This window comes from Streptopelia decaocto (genome assembly GCF_964273445.1).
Source record: "Streptopelia decaocto genome assembly, chromosome: 15".
Classification (NCBI taxonomy): Eukaryota; Metazoa; Chordata; class Aves; order Columbiformes; family Columbidae; genus Streptopelia; species Streptopelia decaocto.
In genome coordinates this window covers 4,832,293-4,847,117 of record NC_138670.1, presented here as the reverse complement: position 1 = coordinate 4,847,117, position 14,825 = coordinate 4,832,293, and the positions used below count along the sequence as shown (strand labels likewise).

At 52.0% G+C, this 14,825-nt stretch overlaps 2 protein-coding genes across 2 annotated transcripts; one reads left to right on the top strand and one right to left on the bottom strand.

The window, feature by feature from the left end:
• MYL2 (myosin light chain 2) lies at positions 1–3,579 on the top strand (the record flags this gene model as incomplete). The annotated part of the gene is made up of 7 exons (XM_082066034.1): positions 1–114; positions 1,019–1,108; positions 1,792–1,867; positions 2,233–2,337; positions 3,023–3,098; positions 3,181–3,229; positions 3,352–3,579. The coding sequence occupies 7 exons, from the start codon at positions 1–3 to the stop codon at positions 3,448–3,450; spliced, it is 609 nt and encodes a 202-aa protein (XP_081922160.1). The 3' UTR covers positions 3,451–3,579.
• A 547-nt stretch (positions 3,580–4,126) lies between these two features.
• CCDC63 (coiled-coil domain containing 63) lies at positions 4,127–10,089 on the bottom strand (the record flags this gene model as incomplete). The annotated part of the gene is made up of 11 exons (XM_082066461.1): positions 4,127–4,242; positions 4,434–4,631; positions 5,033–5,225; positions 5,389–5,463; positions 5,924–6,144; positions 6,413–6,594; positions 6,827–7,008; positions 7,587–7,706; positions 8,806–8,995; positions 9,126–9,283; positions 10,075–10,089. The coding sequence occupies 11 exons, from the start codon at positions 10,087–10,089 to the stop codon at positions 4,127–4,129; spliced, it is 1,650 nt and encodes a 549-aa protein (XP_081922587.1).
• Between the last annotated feature and the right edge of the window lie 4,736 nt (positions 10,090–14,825).

Below are 14,825 nucleotides of genomic sequence, written 5' to 3'. Positions count from 1 at the left end.
ATGGGGTTATTTTTAGCCCGGAGAGGGGTGTATTTATTGTTTCAGCCCAGGGGAAGCGAAGGACTGCCTCCAAGACGCCTCTCGCAGCAACATCGACAGCTGTGCAAAGCCATGGTGAGTATAGAGAGACCAAAGTTTCCGTGGGAAGAGGCAAAATCCATCAGCTTTTCACCAGTATAGCTTTAATGGGGCAGGGAGGGATGGAGGTGACAGGGATTTGATGGCCAAGGGTCCCTCCTGCCCTGGAAAGGGGGTGAGCAAGTTGGGGAGCATCTGGCTGCATCTGCAGCATCCCGTGGGGAACAGAGAGGTGTCTCCCACGCTAGCAGAGCTTTCCAACAGGGGCAGAGTGTTCGGGGGTCCAAACGCCATCTTTCTGCTTTCCCTTCCCTCATGAAGAGGAAGGGCCATTGTATCCCCCGAAACCCTTCTGCTCTGCCTCCCCCCTGAAGAGCCACCCAATTAGAGGGGACAAGGCTGCTGGAGCTCATGGGGGGGACGAGGGATGACAGGCAGGGTGGGATGGTGAGCAGCTCTGTCCTCTGCTCCTCTTTAAAATACATGTTGAGCAGTTTCTGGTTGTTGCAAGCCTCAGTGCAGGAGGAGGCAGATTTTTTTAATAAGCAAACATTTTAATAAGTGCTGTGTTATTAGCGAGAGGCACAGAAATGTAAGGAAGCACCTAATGACTCCAGCCCTTATGTGCAGCCTCGGTGGCGCTCCCGAACCCAGGTTTCCACCCCAGGAGATCCTGCTGCAGTGCCCATCCTTTTACCTGCTGTAGCCTTTGGTGTGGAAGCAATTTCTCAGCTCGTCTTTCCTTGGACCTGCTTGGCTAAATTCATCAGGAAAGCAAAGACTGAACCGCAGGAATCTTAACACCCCTCAGTATCTCAGAGGGTCACATGTGCTCAGAGCTGCTGTGAAGGACTCACAACTAAGAATAGGGTAGTTTCATGCTTTTCTTCCACACCATAAAAAGCCAGTGAATTAGTGATACATACTTGAACCCCTGCAGGCACCCAAGAAAGCCAAGAAGAGGATTGAAGGTGCTAATTCCAATGTCTTCTCCATGTTCGAGCAGGCCCAGATCCAGGAATTCAAAGAGGTAGGTGGGTTTGGTAGAAATGACAGAGGGTCCTTGATGCGATGTGACCTTCAGATCTTTCCTCAGCGCTTTCAGATCGGTGACAGCTGCTTTGCAACAGGAGGCAGCATGCCCGGTTTTGAGCAATTTTATTTTAAAAGTGCAAGTAACAACTTGGTGACATTGTTAAGTATGGCATCACCTCAAAGCTTCTGAGGAGCTCGCACGCCATGGAGCAGCCAGCAGCACCCAGGAGAGCAGGAGCACATCTCCCGTGCCAGGAGCTCTTCCTCACTTACCCTCTGCACAGTCAGCACACGGTCCTGGGTAGATCCCAGTTACAGGGATAACTGGTCCCTGTTTGGGGAGCTGACAGCTCAGGCTGTCTTGCCTAGTTGGTCTCATCCCAGGCTGAGGGAGCTTTGGCCAAGGAGAGGGTCTGCATGGCATCAGTGTTTGGGCTGCTGTAGGAATCCATCACCCCGCATCACTCAAGGGTGCAGGGGCCAGGATTGCTGCTGGGTTTCAGGTGATGGTTTTTGCTCCCTTGCTGGGTGAGGACCCCCAGAGCCCCATCCTGGAAGGGCTCACAGTGCCCTTGTCCCATCCAAGTCAAAGGGAGGAAGAAGAAGGTACTAAAGCTTTGGCAAAGGCTGACAAGTCTCCCTCTCCCTGTGCTCCCTGCCCTCCTCCTGTGCTTCCAGGCATTCACCATCATGGATCAGAACCGGGACGGCTTCATTGACAAGGCGGATCTGAGAGACACGTTTGCTGCACTCGGTGAGCCCCCTTTTAGGACCTTTCCCAAAATCTTTGATGGCATTAGACCTATTAGGTGAGAAAACAGCTGTGAGCCCCCATTCAAGCAAGCTCCAGCTGTTAACTGGATCTCTTGTTTTTGCTGAAAACCTCCTGATCTGAAACGACTTCTGTCGACCTGTGAGATCCTACAAGGGGTGACTCAGAGCAGCTCCTGCAGCAGCAGAGGTTCAGTCCCGTGGGTTCTAGAGAAAACCTCCAGAAGAAGGTTCCCATGGTGTGCCCTTCAGTCCCCAATGCACAGAGCAGAGCCCAAAGATTTGGAGGCATTTGCAAATGCCTGTGGGACAGGGACCCACAATTCACCCAACACTCTTCTCCCCTAGGGCGCCTGAATGTGAAAAATGAGGAGATTGATGAGATGATAAAGGAGGCACCCGGCCCCATCAACTTCACCGTGTTCCTCACTATGTTTGGGGAGAAACTCAAGGGTGAGGGGGACACAGGGAGATGGAAGGGGGGTTGGTTGGGCACCCACACCATGACCAGTATTCTGTCCCATCTGAGAAGCCACCATCTGGTGTGTCCCCAACCTGTTGGGGGGTACGAACAGGTCTCTGTGCCTCAGTTTCCCAGCCTTTAAAGAAAACCCCACAGACTGTGATGCTGCTGTCCCCATAGAAAGAGGAGACAGGAGATCTTGCAGTGTCTCCGAGCCTGCTGACACCAACAGTGGCACCGATGGCCACCCTGGCCAGAGCATTGGCTGCAGCATGACTTTGACCCAGCAGCCCTGTCTGACTGCACCCTGTATCACTTCTGGAACCCGAGGCATGCAGCCCCGTCACAGATCTCCAGGAGGCTGCACAGCCCCAAGCGCCTGTGCCTGGAGCTCTATAAATACACCCAAAAGATTAGATAGATGCCGTCTGTCAGGGTGGTGGTGACACAGCTGCTTTGTGTCCACACCACCACGCTGTGTCTGCTCCTCTACCTGCCACCCGCTGCCATCAGGAGCCCCTGCCGGCACGGGAGGGCTGTGGGGTTGGCCTTCCCACAGAGCACCCCACTTGCCACCACATCCCACATCGTCCCCCAAAAGGCTGGGGGAAGCAGGAGACCACAGCTGCCTTCCTCCTCCACCATCTCTAATGGCCATGGCCACGTCACCCCCAGGTGCCGACCCAGAGGAGACAATCCTGAACGCGTTCAAGGTGTTCGATCCAGAGGGGAAAGGCCTGAAATCTGCTTAGTAAGTCCAGGGGTACCCAGGGGGGTGCATGGGCATCCCCACCAAGGCCTCCTTGGTGGTCACCGCACTCTCTTATTTGCAGCATCAAAGAAATGCTGATGACGCAGGGCGAGAGGTTTTCCCAGGAAGAGGTACGAGCTCCTTCCCCCGCTCTGCCAGCCCTCTGTGCCCCCCATCCCAACAGACCCCCAGCCCTCCTTGGAGCCCCAAATCCCTCTTGTGCTGCCTTTTCACCCTGGCTCTTTCCTGGCAGATCGACCAGATGTTCGCAGCCTTCCCTCCAGACATGTCTGGCAACCTGGATTACAAAAACCTTGTCCACGTCATTACTCATGGTGAAGAGAAGGATTAGCCCATGCTGGGGCTGGCACCGCGAGATCGCCTCTGTCTAGGTCACATGGGGGGGGTCTCTTTGCCTCTCCCCCCGGGGAACAAGTGAATGGCACCCACATTAAACTGCCTTTTGGCAAGAGGAAATCCAGCTGCTGGTGTGAGCAGATCTTGGGCTTGCATGGTGTGTCTGTGTGTTCATCTGTGCCCACTGGGAGTGAGTTGAGAGAAGGGAACGGAGCTGGTGAGGGGCTGGAGCACAAGTGTGATGGGAGCGGCTGAGGGACCTGGGGGGTTCAGCTGGAGAACAGGAGCTGAGGGGAGACCTTCTGATCTCTGAACTGCCTGAGAGGAGCTTGGAGCCAGGGGGGTCGGGCGCTGCTCCCCAGGAACAAGCGCCAGGAGCAGAGGAAACAGCGTCAAGTTGCGCCAGGGGAGGTTGAGGTTGGATCTTGGGAACAATTTCTTCCCCAAAGGGCTGTGGGGCATTGGAACAGGCTGCCCAGGGCAGTGGTGGAGTCAACATCCCTGGAGGGGTTGGACAGACAGACATGAGGTTCTCAGGGACATGGGGCAGTGCTAGGGGTGGGTTAATGGTTGGACTCAATGATCTTGAGGGTCTCCTCCAAACAAAATGTTTCTATGATTTTATTATTTATTTAACTAATCTAATTATTTAACTAATCCCTGCCGGGTTCTCACACATCAACGTCATTTCTCCCCTTGTTGCCTGTGCTGCCAGCATTCCCCTCTTCCTTCTTGTGGCTCTGGAGAACCATCTGGGTCAGCTGGCCATGGTCCAGTGGCACCTCTCCTGCTCAAGAAAATGGTCACCCCGTCATGCCGGCCATCCCAGGCCTTACACACCCGGTGGGGTAGGACATCCTGGTTGGGATTGGCTGGGACAGACGGCTTGCAGCAGGGGATTGGCCAAGTGGCCATGGCGGAACTGTGGATTGGCTGGTTTCATGGCTGCGGTCCCTCCCTCTCACCTCCTGCACTCACCAGCATCGATGGTGTGGATGGTGCCGTCCAGGGTGGGGGGCAATGGGAAGAGCTGGGCCTGATCCATTCCCGGGAGGAGACTGGTGGCACCCAACAATGAGTTGTCAATGTCCTGGTCCGGGTGGGACTCATCAGCCATTCCGTAGCACAGGTCGGAATTCATCTGCAGGACACTGTTGGTCTCCTCCTCCAGTCCATCTGGGTAAGAAGAAGGATTGTCCCACAGGGCTCCTGCACCCAGACCCCTGCCCAAACCCACCCCTGTGTATGGGATCACACCAGCGAGCAGTGGGACTCCATGGATTGCCCCAGGGCAGTGTCATCAAGCAGCTTGTGCACCCAGGGACAAGGGTTCCCAGACTGGGTCTCATACCCAGAGCCAAAGGGAGGGACTGGGGGGGTCTACTGGGGTGTTTATACAGCCGGGTTAGCTCCTGAATTTGCTGGGAATTTGGGACCCCCAAATGCACACTAGGGACACCCATGCATGATGGGTCAAGGGGCAAAAAACTAGCTCAAATTAAAACGCCATGCGAGGGGGTGGTGGGCATACAAGGTCCAGGCCACATGGCAGGGAAAGATGGGCAGCTCCAACCCACCAAAAAACTGCATAAAGTTCAGAGACGTGATCTGCCCATTTTCTCCAAGCTGCTTCGTTATCTTTGTAGTGTCACAGTTGACTTCTTTGAACAGGGCCTCCATGCTGGTTGTGAAGTGGCCCAGCACCTTGCTGCTCCCTTTGTATCTCTCTTCATGCTCATTGTCTTCCTCGGTGGCTTTCGTTAGTTTTTCCTATAGCAAAGGTTTTGCTAAGTTTCACACCAGCCCCTTGTTCCTCCCCACCCCAGTGCTGGCCAGTTCCAGTCTGGACACTGGAGACATCCCAGGAGACATCCAGAGACTCCTTAGGACATGTGCCAGCATGGGTCTGCTGCTCTAATCCTGACCGCCATACCTCCACCGCCTTCAGGGCATGAAGGCCTCTGCTCTCCGCACACTCCTGGTTCAACATGAGGCCTGTCATTTCATCCTGTGTAAACACAAGCACATGGAGGGGGTACTGGCTGAATGCCCACCAGAGCTACCTAACAGAGGCTGGGGACCACCCCTCCACCCTGGGAGCAGGGACACCCCACTTGACCCCTCTGGGCACCACTGTCACCAGGGCCAGGAGGGCAGGAGGTGACCCCACAACTTCTCACTGCAACCAACCCCACACATGGCCGAGGCAGCTCTCAGTTCTCCTGGATCCTGCAGTATTTTTGCTGGGTACACGGTGGCAGCATTGAGACACTTTTAGCTCTGAGAACGCAGCATTCTGTCTATTGGAGTAATATTTTTGGCTACTTCTCTGCATTCCCCTAATGTGGCAGGCTGCGAGCTGGGCTCTGGTGTGGGCAATTGGTGCTGGACACAAGGGAGAGGGAAAAACCACCCCAACCTAAAATCACCAGCTGAGAAAGGGGAGATATGAAGAGCCCGGCACACACCTGGAGGTCCTTCGCCTTCTGCTGCATATTCTCTATCTTGATGCCCAGCTCGGAGTCATAGCTGAAGTAGGCAAACTTCTTCTGCTCCTTTTCAATGAAGCCATTCACCAGGTGGCTGAAATCCCCATCCTCTGCCAGCTCCAGCAGACGCCTGTAAGCCACCTCCCGGCTCTCCATGATCTCCCATTGGTTCCGCTTGGCCCGCTCGGCTGCCTTCAGGTCTGAGGGAGAGATGGAGAGCCTGGGCTGTGCGTGTCCCCTTTGCAGAGCCTTCCCCTGTGGGGTTAGGTGGGGTGTTCGGGGCAGAAAGTGTCTTTATTTCACTCAGAAATTAAGCAAGGAGCTCACAGTCTGCATGGGAATGGGGCAAACACAGTAGGATCCCTCCCCAGGAGAGGTCTTGCCAGTGGGGTGCAGTGCCACAAGCAGCCCCCTTGCCAACCCTGCAGTTTGCAGTCCTAGTTGCACATGGTTTCTCTCATCCGGTACCTTTTCTCTTTTTGGCCTCTTCCTCCAATTCAGAGCGATCCACATATTTGATGATCATGAAGCTTTTCATTTTGGTCTCCCTGCTAAGGACACGCTCCCTTTCCTGCATCTCAACCTTGCGCTGGATGGCCTTTTGGTTCTTCCTTTCATTCTGGGCTGAAATCCTCGCCAGAGTCTCCATCCTGCACACAGCAAGCAGCAGGTTACACCACACACAGGTACAAGGAGTAAATCCCTCTGGAGGTACCAGCCTCCCTGCACTGACCAGCCACCCAACCCTTAGCACCCAGCTCTAGACAAGAGTGGTTAATCCTTCCTCTGGAATCACAAGCGGTCTTTCTTTCCATCAATACTCAACACCAGCATTGCCCATTGGTGCCAATTTTGCCACAGAGGGTTTGCAAAGCCACGTACCGCTGCTTGTGGGCTTGTGTGGATTGCTCAATGGCAGTGCTCATCCTTCTTATCTGCTGACCCATTTTCCTATGGAACTTCAGGTGGAAGTTTTCAAAAATGTCTTTCCGGATTAGCAGGCTTTGAATCTTTTCTCGGAACTCTCTGTCTCTGGTTAGTATGGTATCAAATTGGACAGTGACCTGGGGAGAGGGAGGCAAAATGTTTGAAGGTTGTGTGGGCTCAGGTCTCTGCTCAAAGAGAGGGCTGGGACAAAAACAGCCCAAGAGATTTTAAGTTGGTCCTGCAGCCTGATCTAGTGAAAGATGTCCCTGTTCATTGCAGGGGGGTTGGAGTAGGTGAGCTTTGAAGGTCCCTTCCAACCCGAATTATTCTATGATTCTGTGATTCTATGACTTTATCCTTCTCCCCAAGACAGGAGGGACAGCAGCAGGCCAGGATGATCGTGGCAGAGACCTGGAGCTGGCATTGTCCAAGGCAAGGTGGCTTTAGGCAGTTGGGTTTTATCACTAAGCAGGTGCAGACCTTCAGGCTTCTTGGCATGGCACAAGTGCTGCATTTGGGTCACCGAGCTTGAAGGAGTCTTTGAGATATTCTGGGAGCAATCAGGCCAGGAGAAAAAGCCAGGTCCTTTATGCAGCTCATGTCAACCAAATGCATTTGCACCGTTATGCTTTGTTCTGAGCAAAAAGTGTTTTGTGCACAGGCCCCAATGTGGCCCTGCAGGTGGTCTCCAAAGATCTGCAAAATGTTTGCTTACGTTATATAGAGGCAACTCCAGTTTCTCAATCTGCTTTTGCAGCCGATTGCTACAGTTCGCTTGCTTCACCTTCACTTCTATCTGGTATTGCCTCACAGACTTTTTTTCCAGCTCTAGCGTCTGCACACATAGAGGAAAAGAAAAAAAAAAGTGTCATCTCCACCCCTACATTCTGGACTCTTGTCAGGACACTTAGCCAAAGCAAATACCCTCTGTTGACCTGAACTACAGCAACCGTGTCATTAATGAGCTCACAGTTATAGAAGCAGCTTTAATCCCAAAGGATCCCATCCTGCACACGCAGAAACATAAACTGTAACTAGGAATGGGTTTATTTTCGTGTCATGAAGGAAATGCAGCTGCCTCTGGAAGGGAATTCAGGAGGTGCTGAACAAGGCACAGCAGCGCTCTGTGCAGAGGGGAAGAAGCAATGAGGATGGTTTTTTGGTAGTGGCATCGTGCTGGCCAGATCTGCAGAGTCCTCTCTGGGAATGAGTGGAGGAAAACTTTTGCCAGAAGTGGGGAGCTGCCAGAAGAAATAAATCCACCGAAAGAATGAAGTTGTTGGAGAACAACGAAGCAGGAGGCAGGTGGGAGAGGTATGACTCAGCCAAGGGATCCCTGATTGAAAGCTAAGCCTGTGGTGGAAAGCTCTGCAGCACCTCTAGCAACTGTAAACCACCCGAGCATGTCCCCTGACTCCTGTCATGGGTGGCTTGTTCAGAGCAGAAAGCTTCAGGGACCCATCACTTCTGTAGCTCTGGGTTTCCCTTGGCCTCCCACCCCATCCTTGACCAAATCCAACCAGGAGAAGTGAAGGGATGTCCCTCAGATGTTGCCGCTCCTCTGTTTGCCATGCCTCAGGCACCACAACTACATGTTCCATTTTTTCCTCTCTTTTAGGAGAAAAAAAAGTTAAAGGAAAAGCAGACGGATGTTGCATGACCCCAGGCAGGTGGGTGCCATCGAAGAGGAGCTGCAGAGACTGGTGGGACACCAAGGCTGAGAGTCAGACCTGACTTTTCTAGCCAGTGCTGCTGACTTGAGTGGGAGCCTGGCTCTATCCATTTGTCATTGTCATTTGTTTTTTGCCAGGAGGCAGCATTATTTTCCAAGGCCTGAATTAAACACATTTTACATTGAGGAGTTTCAGTGATAAGGCTCACCCTGTGACTCTTCTCTACCCTGCTCAGCCAGGGAACGTTCCAGATGCTCTTACCTGGTTGTCCATGTCAACTAACAGGACTTTTCTGTCTCTAATCATAGAATCATACTGATTTTTGGTCTGCGAAAGGCATTGGATCTCCATAAAATCTCTGCCTCTCAGCATCGCTTTTCTCATGGACGTGATCTGGCTCAGCACCAACAACACCTCTTTTTGTTCTTGGTTCAGCGACTCTGTTTCTTTTCTGTAAGCAGAACGACAAATGACATTTAGCACGACCCACCTGCAACGCTGGGGCCGGTCCTTACCCCTCCCCATCCCAGTGCCAGGGTCCCCAGATCTCAGCATGGAGGACCTTTCTGAGCTGCACTCACTGCTGAGTCTGCATCCGCTGCCGCACGTGTGCGCCATAGGATTTCTTCTTCTCTGTTGCGATCCAATACTGTTTCTGCAGCCTCCTGATCTCAGCCTCAGTCACCTTCTCCTTCTCAGGGGAATCCGAAAGTGTCCGCCTCAAAGCGGCCCTTCCCCGCTGCCACAGAGACAGAGAGTTTGGTCACTTGTGCGAACACGACCAGACAGCGGAGCAGGTTAATGGCATCACCACCTCCAGCTGTTTGGCACCACCTTCAGCTCTTTGCTGCCACCTCAGATATTTATTATCACCCAAAACCTCTGAGCCATGCAAACCAGCTCCATGAGCACTTCTGATGCACCTCAGGGCAAGGTCCACCAGGTGCTTTGCTCTTGGGTAACCCACCCCCACCCTACCACCACCCCCAGGGCAAGGAGGTGTAAACAGTGACCAAAACTGGTGCCCGTTGACCACGGCCAACACCTTGATTCCAGGACAGGGTGCAGACCTTCAGCAGGGGGGAGGGCAAGTTGTCACCTCTTTTATCACCCAGCATGACTGCAAGGACCATGTGAGAACCAAACCCACCAATGCTGGGGATGGGTAGGAACCCAGCTGCCTTTTCCCAGGAGCGGACCAGGAGCACTCACATCTCCAGCTGTGGGAAGGTAGCTTCAAGTTGAGAAACTGCTTAACAGGTAAGCACTGAAGCTGTGGCAGATCCACCACTAGCCATGTCCTCAGCTGACCGATATCATCCAACCCTGCCTCACCCAACACCCAAATTTCAAGCCACAGTCTCATCCCCAGCACAGGAGGGACAGGCAGAACCAGTCCCACCACAACCCAACACCGTCAGCCTGGCTCCCCGCTGCCTGTCTGGCTCACTGCACTGTGGCATTTACTCCTGTAGGTGAGGTCCCCACAGCAGATCCTCCACCAGCTTTGGATTGTGCTTTGGTTTTTACCTTTGAGCACGTCATTTCTTCCAGCTAACTCGGCTGGTTGCTCTGCAGATGTCTCGGGAAGGGGACAAAGAAGCCTCCACGGAGCCAGGTCTGCTTTCCAAAGGGAGAAATAAAACCTGGGTAAGGAGGTGTGTCCCCCCTGCTCATCCCTCAGCACCCGCTCACGTGTTTGGCACATGAGGAAACCATCACAGATGGCAGCACGATGAATAAAAGGGGAACATTTGTAGTGATGTCATTGTGAAAAACGCTCCTCTGATCGAGTTTATAAGTAGGGGAAGAACAGATGGTTTGAGCTTTCCACCCCGTTCAGTACCTGGGTTTCCATAGAAATCCCAGTGAGGTCAGACCCCCCCTGTCCTGGCGGGCAGAGCCCCTGGGGAGTGTGAGTAGGAGACATTACCTGGATTCAGCCTCCCCAAAACCTGGTCTCCCCAGCCCTGCTGCAGCTCCCTGGGCTCCTCTGTGTCCCCCAGTGCTGCTCACTCCGTCGCAGGGTGCTGTGATTCCCCTCCAGCCAGGGGACAGGACGGTGGCAGCAGTCGGGTGTCCCCAAGGATCAGCCCCTTTTCCAGCGAGACACGCAGGAGAGGTGGCAGCCCCAAGGGCAGTGGGTCCCAATCCTGCACGCTGCACTGCCCCAGCTCTGTGGAACAGGCACTGGCCTGGTTGCCACAGCACTGTCACACTACAGTGTGGAAGGGTTCTCCATGGGGACTGTCACCAAGGAGCATGGAATGACTGCCACACCCACTCACCCCATCGGGGGTGCTGGGAGCCCTCACTACAAGGGATTTCCATGCCCCAAAACAAGCCCCAAAGCATGTACTCCAGTGTGTCCCTGGCTGCGTGTCCACAGGAAACAGAAACTCTCATTCTACTAGTTCTTGCTTCCTTTGCAATGTCTGAATTATCCCATAACCTGTGACTCTGAAGCCTTTCACTCTGACCAGAGAGCAGCACCCAGGGCTTCGCAAACCCCAGCAGCACTTTGGGGCCATGGATATGCCGTTCTTCCCTCCCCTTCATTGTCAGACCTGCACGCAGCTCCCTGGGCTTCCCACCTGGTTTCTGTCTGTTTTGCTCCTGAAGAAGCAGCAGTCACCATATCCCTGCCATCATCCTCAGCAGCTGGACAACGTCGAGGTGCCCGTTGTCGGGAGAGCAGCACTGGTTGCCGCTGCCAACCGGGGGAAGGTCCCTGGGGATGGAACCTGTTAAGGCAGCCAACAGAGGGGACAAATTGATGATTTGCACCAGCTTCTGTCTTGTCCATGCAGGGAAGCACATGGGAGCAGTGGTCTGAGTCACAAGAGCCATGATAATTTCTCCTCCATAAACTGGAATGCATGGCCAGCTCCTTCATAGAATCACAGAATGGTTTGGATTGAAGGGACATTCAAAGCTCCCCCAGTGCCACCCCTGCCATGAGCAGGGACATCTGCACCAGCTCAGGTTGCTCAGAGACCCATCCAGCCTTGCTTGGGATGTCTCCAGGGATGGGGCATCCACCACCTCTCTGGCCAACCTGGGCCAGTGTTTTACCACCCTCAGTGTAAGAAATTTCTTCCTCGTGTCTAAGAGGGACTCAGCAAACCCTGAGATCCCTCAGGGCAGAAGCACAAGACAGCACTGGAGGCTGCAGCTGGGCTGTGTTTTGTAGCCCTGGTGTTGCTTACTCAGCTTCGGGATGAAGGAGAACAGAAAAATGGTGAAGGTGAGCAAAGGGCATCCACGTCCCAGTTTGCAGGGCTGCGGCAAGTTCAAGGCGATGAGCAAAATCCCCAAACAGCACATTGCTCTTGAGGCTGTGCCTCCCCATTATCCTGGAGACTTTGACGAGTTAACAAGCCAGCCACCAAGTTCCAGGCTAATTCACAGCCGGATTGGCTCTGAGGATGCATTTAATTGGGAATTACTTTTCATGGCAGAAAGCAGAATATGGCATTAGATAAGAAAAATTGCAACCAAAGGCAGAGCGACGCAGGGAAGGCACGGGAGCCTGAGGGTCCCGCTGGGGCCGAGGGAAGTTCCTGGAGCTTTTCATGCTATTCCTGCATGATCGACAGCTCCGTGGGATAATAACAGCCTCTCTGGGGATGAGATTGTCATTTTATTTCGGTGGCCCTGGCTGTGTCGCATTCCAGCTCCCTTCTCTCTAATTTGCTTCTCTTCACCCTCGGCAGAACTAAGGCCAAACTCCCAGTTCAGAAAAACAGCAGAGCTGCAGGGCAGGACATTATTTTTCCAGAAACAATGCTGCTGAGGGGCTCAAAAGCCTGGTTTCCTTTGGTTTGGACCAGTCCAGCCTCCAAATACAGCCCATATTGTCTGTCCTTTTTGGTTCCTTCTCCATGGACCAATTCTCAATTGTTTAGCAATGAACAAGTCAGTAAATTAAACTATTGAGGAGGGATCTGATTTGGTAGAGTCTGTGTCTGTCACACTCATTGCAAAAGCATTTATTTTACTAAAGGGGACTATTTTCACCCAAACAATGCTCAGCTGTCACACTTGCTCTGAGTTAGGGTGACTTCATTGTCTGGATGGACTTTTAAGCTGTGGCTGAGCAGAACGGTAATTGGAGCAGTAAGAGATCATCTGTAACGTTTGAATCCAATGCATCTCCAGCTTCTGGGAGAAACAGAATAGAAGTGACTTTTTATGCAATTTTAATCTTTACCCTTCTTCCCTGATTTAATAGGTACATTTAGCGCTGATTGACACGGAGAAATTATTCCTTCAGCTGCAGATTTGGGGTTTAATTAAAACTGCTTGTACTGTTTTAAAGGACAAATTCTGGTCTGTGCAAGCAGCATAAAACCTTCCTGATTTCAGACATGATTTCCCAGTTTTACCGGGTCCAGTTGAACGGTGGCTGGTCAGAGCGGGGCTGGCTCTGATCTGAGGTCACCTACCTGGGAGCATCAAAGAAAATCTCTGGGGTAAACTAGAGAATCAGGCCCATATTCTCATGCAAATGTAAAACATTTATGTTACTTAATGCCTATTTATAACAAATTCAGAACTTAATACTACTTAACCCATCTTCGGTGTTTGACATATGAAATCTGTGAGTCAGAGGACTATATATGGAACTGTCAAAACTTTCTTTTTTCCCTCCTCTAAAAGCCTGGATTAAATCAGAATCAAACTCCCGTCAGCTCCAGCAGCAGCGCTGGGAGGAGCAGGGAGATGCTGATAAGTCCTAAGGCAGCTGGTGATGGGGAAAGATCTTCTCAGGCAGTGGTCCAATGGCAAAACCATACAGAGAGGTCCCAAATTCGGACAAACACTGGGTACCTCTTTGCTGAAATGTCACCACTTGAATCTGGAGTGGTACCTTGGCCTCAAGGTGCCACCTTCCCAAGACTTTGCATGGCAGTGGCCTCCTACAAGCACACTCTCTACCCAGTTTTTATTTCTTTCCTCTGATCAATGGTTATCTTCATATATGCATGAACCATACCAGCCTTTGATGGGCAAGACCAGTTTTGGTCCCAAAACCACTGCGAACACATTGAGACTTGTAGACATGTAATCTTTCCCAGCTGGCCTGAGTTTTGCTCCATGTGCCTCTTAGAGAAAAGGTGTATTTCAAAATACACATCACCTAGTCTGCCAATGCCAAGCCATTCTCTCCTTGCACGATACCACTTCTTGCCTGCCCTTCCTTGGAGAGAAGGTCTCATGCCCAGCATCTGAAACAACACTGCAAATTTCTGATGCTGTTTCCCTTATTTAACACTTAAAATCTCAAGAAAATGGAGCCAAATACGCCAGGCACTCTACCAGCATGCAGCAGGACATCCTCCTTACATTGAAAAATTACAGTGTAGAAATAACAAGTGCGTATCCATCATTAGAGACAACAAAATAGCACAAAAGTAGCTGATTTTCACCTCTGGGTATGTTTTTCTTACAAGTGCAGCAGAAATGGTCTCTAGGTAGCAGGATGGGATTGAGACAAGCCTGTATGGACACATGGCTACGAGTTTTAAGAGTAATTGATATTAAATAAGGAGAAAGGAGGCTGTTCTCTGCCTCCTTGATTATTACAGCAATGAGGAATTACAGCTGTAATTCCTCTTCGCTCAGAGGAACTTGTCATCATAATTTCCTACAGATGGGTTTCTTCTGAATCGCTGACACCAAGCGAAATGTGATTTCCAGCAACGAACTGACTCCTTCGTGGCATTGCTTGGTATTTTTTAAAGGGTTGTTTTAGGATTGAGTTCCCCAGGCCTTGACTTTGGGAAAGTAAAACTCTTTCCCACTGCAGGCTCAGCCCCTCTGACAGAGCCTAATAACATGGATTTGCTTCATCTTTATGCGCTAACTTACAGACGCCTTTGACTGCAGCAGGTACCTGGTGCTGAATTACTGCTCAAAAGCTGCTGCTGCAGGTGGGAAAACGCAGAAGCAAAATAGCTGAGGATGTGCTGCCATCTGAAAGCAAGAAAAGACCTCAGAAAATTTCACCGGCCTGAGGTCAAACCTGGCACGTAGCAAGGACTCACACACCGCGGGAAGGTTTTAGCTGAAGCAAGAGGATGGAGGACTCAAGGACGGAGCCACCGCAGAAGCTGCCTGACCAGGCATGAGGTTTCTCTGTGTGGAGTTAGTTTTTTTCTTCCTGTGATTTAGGCGAAGCTGCGCAAAGTAATGCTCTTAGCAGGGTAGCTGATCCCGCAGCAGTTCTGGAGGGATGCAGCCATTTTACAACACAAAACCCAAGCAGGAGGCAGCCC